The 12,741-nt window shown below is 37.2% G+C and overlaps 1 protein-coding gene across 1 annotated transcript; it reads right to left on the reverse strand.

Annotated features, from left to right (window-relative positions):
• Positions 1-1,180: 1,180 nt before the first annotated feature.
• Positions 1,181-5,368, reverse strand: LOC136754114 (extracellular calcium-sensing receptor-like). Its single transcript, XM_066710444.1, has 6 exons — positions 5,154-5,368; positions 4,668-4,959; positions 3,707-4,537; positions 2,630-2,857; positions 2,292-2,415; positions 1,181-2,091 (listed from the first exon to the last, which is right to left on the reverse strand). The coding sequence occupies exons 1-6, from the start codon at positions 5,366-5,368 to the stop codon at positions 1,181-1,183; spliced, it is 2,601 nt and encodes an 866-aa protein (XP_066566541.1).
• Between the last annotated feature and the right edge of the window lie 7,373 nt (positions 5,369-12,741).

The raw sequence follows: 12,741 nt of genomic DNA on the forward strand, positions 1-12,741 counted from the left end.
GGGGTATGAATACTTTTGAGAGCCACTGTACGTATGTTCATAAATATTAGTCTGCAAATGGTCTATATACACATTATGTTTTACACTTTTAACAAAATTTGTTTTAGTTATCCAATTGAGTTCTGTAATCTTTTACCATTTATCAGACATTAATTAATACACAAATTGTATCTCCTATATTAATCAGTTTATTATACTTAATAGATAACAATACAAAAAAATACCAATATACTATTGTACATTTGGTAGAATTCAGCTACATTCTATTAATATATATATTCAAATAATATAATGGCAGTAAATTATATATATATAATATATAAATTATGTATTTATAATATATAGTAAAAATCTAATTTAGCAGGACTTTGATTAAAGGATTGAATTCATATAGATATGCAAGATACCTAACTGTTCTGTGTGCTGTTGCAGAGCAGGCATAGTGAACTCGAGCTGCTGTAGGAGTGAGGGAGGTGCTCTGCTGTTGTATGTTCAGGAGAGCACTGTCCTCAGGGGCTGCAGTGATCCAGACCCAGGTGTCAGTCACAGGGAAGAGGAGCAAGAGAACCAAAAGAGAAATCTGTTGCAGCTGGCTGTAATTTTTCAATCATAACAAAGTAGAAGAGGTGTGATTCCTTTTTCACGTAATCACTTATAAAGATGGCTTCTAAGGTGATACTTTTTTCATAATGTTTGCTAGTATCCTGCATGTAGCATTGAAATAGTGCAGTGAATATTTTTACCAGGTTATTTTCTCTGGTGTGATTACACTGATGATGTACAGAGAAATAGAGAGCAAACATTTCTAGATTTTTTTCATTGAATTTACAAAGCAGTGAAGTAAATATAGATGAAATCAATTGCACTTTCATAGACAATATGGCTGACCTTGATAATATGCTGATGGGTTGAAAGAGTGGCGATATATCTCACTATCAGTGAAGTATCAGGTTATATAAATAATGGAAAGTACCCTGCACTAAATTAACATGCGACACATTAGATATGTAATCATAATTCAAACTGCAAAAATGTTTACATTGTTTTATGATATTTTCTGTAGTTCCCTGCATTAGACTATAATTCTACATCTTAGGTAATATATATTATAGGAACTTTATTCTGCAATCAATGCATGGGCAGATGTTATAGAACTTGTTATAGAACATGCAAAGAGCTATTAGCTTTTAGGAGTTGTTCTCCCCATGAGGGATTTCTTGGTGTTTTTCTCTGGACGAAACAGAATAAGGTAACACTTTGGAGCAAAAATTGCAATAAGGAGACCGAAGCTTGAAGCCAAGATGGCAAATATCTCGACAGCGTCCGAGTATTTCCCCGGAGAGCTGACATACGCTGGAATGAAAGCGATCCAAACTGCACAGAAGATGAGCATGCTGAAAGTGATGAACTTGGCTTCATTAAAGTTATCTGGCAGATTTCTTGCCAGGAAAGCCAGCAGAAAGCACACACTGGCTAGCAAGCCTATGTAACCAAGCAGGCAGCTAAATCCAGTGATGGATCCAACGTTACATTCAAAAATTATTTTTGCGTTTTGATACTTGGTGTTTTTGAAAGGCACAGGGGATGCTGTGCTCAGCCATATGATACAGATCACAGCTTGGATTACTGTAAAGCAGAAAACAGTGCCTCTCTGTTGGGCAGCTCCAAACCATTTCATGACATTGTTATCAGGAAGCGTGGCTTTAAATGCCATTATGACAACAATAGTTTTGACGAGAATACAAGAGATACACAAAACAAAGCTGATTCCAAACACAACATGTCTCAGCATACAAGTCAAGTGCAGTGGCTGGCCAATAAAGAGCAACGAGCAAAGAAAGCAGAGAATCAATGAAAGCAGCAGGAGGAAGCTCAATTCTGAGTTGTTGGCTTTTACAACTGGGGTGTTCCTGTAGTAAATGAACACGGCTAAAACTGCAGCTGAAACACATGCCCCAAATAATGAGATTGTTGTCAAGGATATTCCCAGAGGCTCCTCATAAGACAGAAACTCAATGTCCTTCATCACACACTGGTCTTTTCTGCGGTTGGACCAGAAATCTGATGGACATTTGACACACTCAATTGAATCTGAAAAATAGAAGATCAAATTTAAATAATTCCAAAAAAATGTACAGAATAAATTAAATGCATTATCCCCTCTCATGTTCTTTAAGCTTAATACCCTGAGATCTGGTATGATGACTAGTATTTTCTGCACAGTTTTAAAGGAAAGGTCATTTTGGAATTATGACATTTGCAGTTAATTTACATTAATATTCCCTGCTTACCAGTGTGGTTGCTGATTTCTCCCTCTGCACAAGGTATACAGTCGAAACAGCAGAGTGGCTCCCCTTTCCTGGCTGCCTTTCTGGTACCAGGCAGACAGCTTTCACTGCACACAGACATGGGGGGCTAGACATGACAATAAACAATTTCACTGCATGCTGCAATAATTCTCTCATGGCATGTGTTTTTGACATGGAAAATTATTCCTGTATTGTTATTTGTATTCATTTTGCTTTATGGTTTCTCAGTGCATTTTTATATCAACAAGTGATACAGTTGCAGAATTAAAGAAAGCTATTATCTTAAAATTAAAGATAATTTAACAATATTCGGGACATACGGTGTTCGAATCGAAATGCCAAAAGATCTTGTCTCCTTGGAGTGTAAGTTCCTGTCCAGCAGGAGCTGACTCATCGAACAGACCAATTGTTTCTATTTTCACAGAGCCGTCGTCAGCCCTCTGCCAGTTCATCACATCATAGATTGCCAGAGCGTCTCCGTTCTCATCAAAGGACACCCTGTCTCCATAGTGAGTAGTGAAGTTCACTGTCTTCAGGTAGTGCAGGAGCTTGAGATTAGACAGTGAAGCAAAATAAATGAACACCTTAAACTGCATACTAGAATTGAAGTGAATTTGTTTATATGAGCTATTTTCTAAATTATCATGCAGTAATGTAACCTTGATGGGTAACACTTCACAGTGAGTCTCCCTAGTTACTGTGTATTTACATAGTAGGTGCTCAATAACTACATCTGTAGTTATTCATAAGTACAGTGTAAGTATGCATTACTTCATGTATAAAAAGTGGACCATGCCTGGTATAGCTTCAAAGGTAGACTCCCGGTGGGCATCCTTACCAGACGATTGTGTACTTACATGTACCATTTATAATTTTTACACATTAAGTACATTGTAATAATGCATGTTCTTATGAGTAACCTACTATGTAAATATACTGTAACTAGGGAGACTTATTGTACAGTGTTACCCATTGATCTATCAAATGAAATTATATGATTTGCATTAATTGCATATTTCTGGATATCACAAAATCCATGTATTATTTACCAGCTACTGTTACCTGTTACTACTACAAAAACTCAGGTGTGGATGCACTGAGAATTTACAGGTGCTTGTTTTTGCAAATGTTTGATTGAAAAAAACCTCAATGTTTGTATTATCATATGTATATGTTTAAAAACTTTGGAAAGCTAAATATCTTCTGTATATACCATATGCCCGTGCATTTTACTTAAAAAAATCAATAACAAAACATAATTAAAGTTTTCATTCATATAACTGATGCATATAAAAGAATTGAAGAAAAACTTTTATTGTTTAGTTTTTTCAGATCTCATTCATATAACAATTGTCACTGTCACTTACATTTATCTCATTCAAAGAATATGTCCTCACCTGCCAGGGCTGCACATGTGTGATGTCGGCACAGGAGTTATTTTCAAAGGGCCCTTTTCCTGATTCACAGGACATCAGGTTATGAAGGGAATGTGCCAAGGCATACACTGCTTTATAAACATTGTATGATGCTCTCAAATTTGATATGTCACTATAAGAATTATTTTTACTCTTGATATTCTCTAATCCTGTACATATTCTGCTCTGTACCAGAACTGAAGAATTTGAACTAATTGTTTTCAGCTGGCATTTGCAATTGAACCATTCTTCCCAGAACTGGATGATTAAATTGTTGTTAGTATCAAAGGTAGGTTGAACCTGGAGGAGAAACTCTTTCAGCCCTGGGATTTCTCCTCGGCGAATGGCGATTCCTATTGTGCCACCAAATGAGCTGAACATTTCCACACTAAGTATTACAGTGGAGGTAGTCCAGGCTTCACTGGCAATCCACTGTCTGTCTGTGATGTTTTGGTGAACAATTTCTCTAGCTAATGGAATAAAATATGCTCCCTGGGAGAAGACAACAATAACTCTTGCTGTTGACTGCTTAATAGTTTGCACAATCTGAAGTATTTGAGCCTTTGTGCTGACACTGGGGAGAGTTTCTGAGAAAGCGATGCAGCCAAATGTATTTGCTTGATCAATAAAAGTCTTGACAGCATACTGACCATAGTCATTATCACTTGCTATGGTCCCCACCCAGGTCCATCCATAGTGCTTGATAATTTGAATCATGGCTTTGACTTGGAAAGCATCACTTGGGATAGTCCTGAAAAATGAAGGGAACTCTTTTCTGTTGCTTAAACAGGAGCATGTGGCATAGTAGCTGATCTGGAAAGACAAATAAACACATAAAATATATTTAATTTCTTATACAAAGCATTACATAATTTACAATTATAATTGCAGTAGAAGTATATATAATGTATTCAGTTAAACATTTTTTTTTCTTTTTCAGTACCAAAGGAACATGGAAAAGGCCCAGCATTCTAGATATGGAAATGGAATTAGTTGACACAGGATCCCCAACAATGCCTAAGACTGGGGGTGTCCCTGTACAGCTGTAGTCAGTGAAAGTGTCGCCCACTCCGCTGATCAGGGCTGTGGCTGCCCGTAATGCCTCCGCCAGGTTGACACAATTGTCATACAGCCTGTAGCCCAGAGTGATGTTAGGAAGAAGAGCAGGGTCTCTGTTTATTTCCTCTATTGCAAAAGCCATAGTCTGTGCTGACTGGAAGGCTGGAAAATAGAAGCTGAAAGATGATAGAAGAAACATTAAAAATAGTGTATATTAAAATACATCATAATACATTGATTGATAGCGAACAATATAATGCAACAATTGAATTTTAATTGAAAGGATGTCTTATTAATTCCTTATTTCTCATTCCTTGTCTCTGGTTTGAAACTAAAGTAGTTTTGTAGCATTCCATAGTATTACACTCACCTCTCACATCTCAGCTGCTCTGGTTTTGAAGTGAAGGTCAGTTCAGGATGTACTGTTTTTAAATGTGCTTCAAATAATCCTCCCAACATAATGTCACCTTTTTTGTATAACCCATTCAACTGAAAGTTTCCTTGCAATTTACAAATTGGTAGATCAGAGGAAATAACTAAATAATCTGACCCCAGTAATAAAGAAAAACACAGAATGACTTTCATAGCTGCTGAATACCGATCCCTACTTGTTTTATGCAAGATATCGTTACTATATAGACACTATTTTATCCCTCAGAGAGTCCTTTGCTAAGCAATATTTGTCAGTATGACGTTATGTGACATCCCAAAGCTAAACCAAGGAAACTAAACACATATTCTATATCAGTATATGTTGACATGAGTGATCCAAAAATATGTGCAACACAATATCCCATATGTGGCAAAATTACATATGTACTAGTGTTTTTGATAATAACATGTTTGTATTATGAATTGCCTTTTAGGATGCAGTTTGTTACATGTGACATGTCTCTATGGTAACAGAAATTGAACAGACAGGACAGACAGTCTGATTATTATTAACATTTGTTTCTTTAACTCAAACACAATGCACACATATCAAACATGGCTGCTTACAACTCTTAACAACAGTAGTTATAATCCAACAAACTGGATTATAGGAACGAACTCTCCAACAGACCAAATTCATCTAAAGAAATTGACTTTTCCGGTACTCTTCAACAATACATTTGTTTTGGAGTTTTGGAAGAAATTAACTCCATGATCAATACCATGATTTTGCACATGTCTTGTCATTATCTAACTAAGGAAAAAAAACAAATCTATACAATACACCAATAACAGTAAAAACAATAACCATAGGCTAAACATAAAATCACATGGTTCTGACATGTGACAAGCAATTTACATTTTTTCAATCGGGTATCTAGCTGGACCTTGGTTATGCATGAAGCTGTGTCCACAACGTCAAGCAGTCACCATTGAGCCTTTCACTTTCACTACTTTGTAAGGTTTTGCATGGAAAGGAGTCACCAACTTGCCTTATATAACCTGATGGCAAAGTACAGTGTCACCTATCTTCAGAATTGGAAGTCATGCTCTATTATGAAGATCTGCAAACTGTTTCATGCATTACTTTGCATTGTAGTCAGTTTTGTGGAGTCAGTTAATCATCTGGAGGTTGTTCCAGGGTGGGTAGTGTGATGTGCAGCTTTCTTCCAAGTTGAAGTTCTGCTGTGGTTTTGCCTGTGGTGCAGTGAGGAGTTCCACAATAATTTATAAGAAACTGGTAAAGGTTCTGTTTCCATGGTTTACCTTATGAGGAAGTAGCAGAGACTGTCTTTTTCAGGGTTTGCATGAAATGTGCAACTGCTGTGTTTGCCTTTGGCCAGTATGGGATACATTTTCAGTGTCTGAAGCCTAGGTATTTGCTGAAATTACTGAAATCTTGACCATTGTCAGTCTTGAAAATTTGTGAAATTCCAAAAGAAGAAAATATCTTGTCCAGTTCCACGTGCATGGCCAGGGAGACAGGCAGAGATTAGAAAGTTTAACATGCGGTTGAAATCTTGGTGTAGGGAAGAGGGTTTTATATTTATGGAGCATTGGTCTTTCTTCTGAGATAGATGGGACCTGTACAAACCAGATGGTCTACATCTAAACAGAATGTGGGCTAATGCATTAGGAGAGTGTATGTGCAGAGTAATTGAGAATCTTTTAAACTAGGGACTCAATGCCAGGAGTATAAGGAACAAGATGTTAGACCTAGATGCCACAGTGCTGGCATGTGACTATGATGTTGTAGGAGTGACAGAAACATAGCTTACAGAAAATGATGGGGATGAATACAAATTGAAAGGATACACAGTTTAGGAGGGACAGGAAAAATCAAAGAGGTGGTGGGGTAGCATTATACGTCAAAAATGACATTGAGGCAGAAGAACTCAAATTAGATCCCAGTAACGAAATAGAATCTTTGTGGGTTAAACTTTTGAACAAAAGATCTGGAGGATTAGTGGTAGGAGTGTGTTACTTTCCACACATTGGAAATTAACGAATTCGCTCTGATTTGTTTGATTTGAAACGTTTGTAATGCAGTTTAGCAGTATGTCGTGCTGTAACCATGGCGAGGCGAACTTCATGTTTAAACGATATCTCGCATTGGTTATTGGTTGAGTTCAGGATAAGTTTTGAATATGCATTAAAATGTTTGCAAACAGTCGTTTTCCAAATACGTAGCATTTAAGAGTCATTTCTATCGGCGCCATAACAGCTCTACCACTGCTGTGACTGCACATGCAGTGGTTGATACGGCCTTGACATGCAGTATTTCACTATGTAGTCATCAGTGCCAGGATGTGCACAGTCTTGTTGCTCACTTAAAGAACCATATGAAGGAAGGTAATGCAGTTAACTGTCCAGTGAGAGGGTGCAAAAGTGCTTTTCAAATCATGTCCTCTTTTACCTCTCATATGTCTAGGAAGCACAGGAACTGTTCAGTAAACAGCATTATCGATTCACATCGGCATTCTGCTTCAGAGATACAGTGAGGGAAAAAAGTATTTGATCCCCTGCTGATTTTGTACGTTTGCCCACTGAAAAAGAAATGATCAGTCTATAATTTTAATGGTAGGTGTATTTTAACACTGAGAGACAGAATAACAACAAAAAAATCCAGAAAAACGCATTTCAAAAAAGGTATAAATTGATTTGCATTTTAATGAGGGAAATAAGTATTTGATCCCCTATCAATCAGCAAGATTTCTGGCTCCCAGGTGTCTTTTATACAGGTAACGAGCTGAGATTAGGAACACTCTCTTAAAGGGAGTGCTCCTAATCTCGGCTCGTTACCTGTATAAAAGACACCTGTCCACAGAAGCAATCAATCAATCAGATTCCAAACTCTCCACCATGGCCAAGACCAAAGAGCTGTCCAAGGATGTCAGGGACAAGATTGTAGACCTACACAAGGCTGGAATGGGCTACAAGACCATCGCCAAGCAGCTTGGTGAGAAGGTGACAACAGTTGGTGCGATTATTCACAAATGGAAGAAACACAAAATAACTGTTAGTCTCCCTCGGTCTAGGGCTCCATGCAAGATCTCACCTCGTGGAGTTTCAATGATCATGAGAACGGTGAGGAATCAGCCCAGAACTACACGGGAGGATGTTGTTAATGATCTCAAGGCAGCTGGGACCATAGTCACCAAGAAAACAATTGGTAACACACTTCGCCGTGAAGGACTGAAATCATGCACCGCCCGCAAGGTCCCCCTGGTCAAGAAAGCACATGTACAGGCCTGTCCGAAGTTTGCCAATGAACATCTGAATGATTCAGAGGAGAACTGGGTGAAAGTGTTGTGGTCATATGAGACCAAAATCGAGCTCTTTGGCATCAACTCAACTTGCTGTGTTTGGAGGAGGAGGAATGACCCCAAGAACACCATCCCCACCGTCAAACATGGAGGTGGAAACATTATGCTTTGGGGGTGTTTTTCTGCTAAGGGGACAGGACAACTACACTGCATCAAAGGGACGATGGACGGGGCCATGTACCGTCAAATCTTGGGTGAGAACCTCCTTCCCTCAGCCAGGGCATTGAAAATGGGTCGTGGATGGGTATTCCAGCATGACAATGACCCAAAACACACAGCCAAGGCAACAAAGGAGTGGCTCAAGAAGAAGCATATTAAGGTCCTGGAGTGGCCTAGCCAGTCTCCAGACCTTAATCCCATAGAAAATCTGTGGAGGGAGCTGAAGGTTCGAATTTCCAAACGTCAGCCTCGAAACCTTAATGACTTGGAGAGGATCTGCAAAGAGGAGTGGGACAAAATCCCTCCTGAGATGTGTGCAAACCTGGTGGCCAACTACAAGAAACGTCTGACCTCTGTGATTGCCAACAAGGGTTTTGCCACCAAGTACTAAGTCGAAGGGGTCAAATACTTATTTTTCCTCAATAACATGCAAATCCATTTGTAACTTTTTTGAAATGCGTTTTTCTGGATTTTTTTGTTGTTATTCTGTCTCTCACTGTTAAAATACACCTACCATTGAAATTATAAACTAATCATTTCTTTGTCAGTGGGCAAACGTACAAAATCAGCAGGGGATCAAATACTTTTTTTCCCTCACTGTACCGTCTGTTTCAACTGAGCAACATCCTGCTGACCTGGATGCAAATACAGGTGAGTCAGAAGAAAGTGAAATGGGCTCATTTCAAAATTGACGATTTGGCACCATTGACTTCCAGGAAAAAAATACTATGGGAGTCAATGGTGCCTCACAACTGTTTGGTTACAAACATTCTTCAGAATATCTTCCTTGGTGTTCAGCAGTACAAAGACATTTATACAGGTTTGGAACAACATGAGGGTGAGTAAGTGATGACAGAATTTTCATTTTTGGGTGAACTATAGTTAAGTTACTGTTACAGTTAATTCACAGTTACATTGTCAGAATGGCTGGTTGTGAATGTCAGCACACTGAGATTAAAGCTCAAAAATATATTAAAACCAAAGGCATTTTATTGTTTGTTTTTGTCTGTAGGCTCTTCCTGCTATACATCAAAACTATTCATGCTGAGCATCGACCAAAACTCCACACATTTCCACATTCATCTCTGCATTGTGCATGATGTTTGGCAGTTACTACTGTTTTAACATTCATTACCCTTTGGAACTGGGTTCTACTCTGGAGTTCATGCAAAGGTAGGCATTAAACCATTTTTTTTACATTAAATTTGTGGTAACACTTTACAGTAAGGTCTCCTTTGTTAACATTAGGTAATGTACTAACTAACATGAACTAACAATGGGAATTACATTTGTAACAGTATTTAATCTCTGTTTTTGTAAGAAAAATACAGTCATTCATTGTTTGTTCATGTTAGTTCACAGTGCATTAACTAATGTTGAAAGTAACGTTAGTTCATGTTAAACGGTTAGTTAAATTCTGTAAATTGTCATTAATTACTCTCCCTCATGTCGTTCCAAACCCGTAAGACTTTCGTTCAAGTTTGGAACACAAATTGAGATATTTTTAATGAAACCTGAGAGCTTTCTGTCCCTCCATTGACAGCTATGCAACTACTACTTTCAGAAAGGTACTAAAAACACAATTAAACCTCAATTTATGAACCATCGCGATTGCTTTGTTTGGGCAAAAGAGCATAATTTACTACTTTATTTAAAAAATATATTAACAAAAGCGTTCACACAATGTCTGCTCTCGCATCCATACAACACATGCGTCATGATGCTCTCATCAACAAGTGTTACAGATCAATATTTTTGTAAATAGTTTTTTGCTGAAACACAGCACTCATGTTGCTTCATAAAATTGAAGTTAAACCACTGGAGTCACATGATTGCTTTAATTATGTCTTTACTACCTTTCTGGGGCTTGAAAGTTGTCGTTGTGTAGCTGTCAATGGAGGGAGAGAAAGCTCTCAGATTTCATTAAATTCTTAATTTGTGTCCCGAAGATTAACTAAAGTCTTACGGGATGGAACGACATGAGGGTGAGTAATTAATGTTAACTTGTTGTAGAGTGTTAGAAAAATTGTTCAAATTTTGACCCAAAAATTGAACATTGACTAGATGATGAGAAAATAATGACATATCTAAAAAATGATATATTTTAAAGAATGTTACAATGCATAAAAGTTGACTAATAAATGACTTCCTTTACAATGTACTCTCTAAATAGTACACTAAAGTTTTGTTGTGGTTAAAGGTATAGTTCACCCAAAAATGAAAATTCTGTAATTACCCAGCAAACATTGGTCCGACGGCAATGTCGTGTCCCTGGCCAAAAATAGTCATGGTAGGACGGCATAAATCGGTAAAAATATGTAACACCGAACATTTCTGAAAAATGCATTCAGGTACGTTTCATAACTTTCATTTTGGAACTATTTTTCAACCATGATGGGACATGTCAAAGGGACGACTTTTCAATGGTCATTAAACATCCAAATGATTGCTGGGTATTTACTCACCCTCAAGAGGTTCCAAACCTGTTTCTTCTGCTGAACACAAAAGATATTTTGAAAAATATGCGTTACCAGACAGTTTCTAGTCCCTATTGACTTCCATAGTATTTTTTTTCCAATACTATGGAAGTCAATGGGCACCAGTAACTTTGGTTACCCACATGTTCAACAGAAGGAAGAAATTCATACAGGTTTGGAACAACTTGAGGGTGAGTAAATGATGACAGAACTTTTATTTTTTGGTGAACTAACCCTTTAATCAGTGTATATTTGTGAGCAACAAATTCAGTAATTCAATTATCTTTTTAAGGTGCTTCTTCAGTATAAACCCAGAGAAGGGCACCAAAGTTGAATCGAGGAAAATAAAAAAAACAGCTCCCAGTGAGCCCCCAAGTCCTTACACTCATAGCAGACCTTGCTGATCATGAATGGAGAGCAGATTAAGGTTGGACAAAACCTTTTTGACAGATGTCTGAAGATTACGTTGGCACTGAGAATGTTTTACAACTTTGTGTTATCTGAATTTACACTGAAAGATGCTTGAATTTTGAATGTCAAAAACTACTTAAATGTGAGTCCCCTGTCCTCTTAGAAAGCTTTTTTTGGCTTATATACTGCTTTGTACTTATGGTACATATGGTACTATACCAGTAATTATTTGAGCAGCCAACAAAACATTGTGTGTACCTAAAGTAAAATGTCACATTTATTTATTTATTTATTTATTTATTTATTTATTTATTTATTTATTTATTTATTTTTGTATGGTTATGCTTTTCATGTCCTTTCAATTTATACATTTAAGTTTTCATAAAGGAAGTTTTGTTTTGTGCATCTGAGATTGTAAAAAGCTGTATGTTAATGCTTTCCAAGCATTTGGTTAATGATTAATCCATTATGTTAATAGAAAGGTGTGCTGTCTTGTTCAGGTTATTGAATGTGTGGCTTTCTAGTAAAGATTGCAATTATTCAAAATGTTTGTTCTGCAAGTTGAAGCCAACAGGGGGTACATTCTTTTACTGCTGTTTTAAGGAGAAGAATATGGTTGTCCAAAGTATGTATTTACTATGTTTGTGGTATTTAAATAAAAAAGTGTATTTGCTTTTCATACCAGTTCTGAATGTTTTTTTTATGGCAACCAAAACTGCAAGTTTTTACTGAAATGTTACAGTTCACTTTTAAGTATAGTGTAAACAGAAGAATATTTTGACCGTATTTTTTACGGTAGATTTCTGGCAACCACAGCTGCCAGTTTTTTACCGTAAATTTTACAGTTCACTTTTAAGTATATCCGTAAACAGAAGAACATTTTGACCGTATTTTTTACGGTACATTTCTGGCAACCACAGCTGCCATTTTTTTACTGGATTTTTTTTACAGTGCAGGTTAAAGCACTTAGGGTTATCCCAAAGAAGTAACTATTCTTCATTAAGGGATGTGAGAAATGCCATTGTGTGTGAGTTGCGAGGACTGGGACAGCTCTTTGGTTATTGCACAATGTGGCAGGTATTAAAACAAAAATATAAGTTAAATGTTAAACGCTCAGAGGTAATGAGACTGTTATCTGCACTTAACCCAGTAG

The sequence above is a fragment of the Amia ocellicauda genome, chromosome 7 (genome assembly GCF_036373705.1).
Source record: "Amia ocellicauda isolate fAmiCal2 chromosome 7, fAmiCal2.hap1, whole genome shotgun sequence".
In the NCBI taxonomy this organism is placed as follows: Eukaryota; Metazoa; Chordata; class Actinopteri; order Amiiformes; family Amiidae; genus Amia; species Amia ocellicauda.

Coding starts and splice junctions, on each gene's coding strand:
- LOC136754114 (XM_066710444.1), bottom strand. CDS start 5,368: ATGAAAGTCATTCTGTGTTTTTCTTTATTACTGGGGTCAGATTATTTA. Junction 4,960..5,153: donor GAGCAGCTGAGATGTGAGAG/GTGAGTGTAATA, acceptor ATCATCTTTCAG/CTTCTATTTTCCAGCCTTCC. Junction 2,858..3,706: donor CACATGTGCAGCCCTGGCAG/GTGAGGACATAT, acceptor TCTAATCTCAAG/CTCCTGCACTACCTGAAGAC.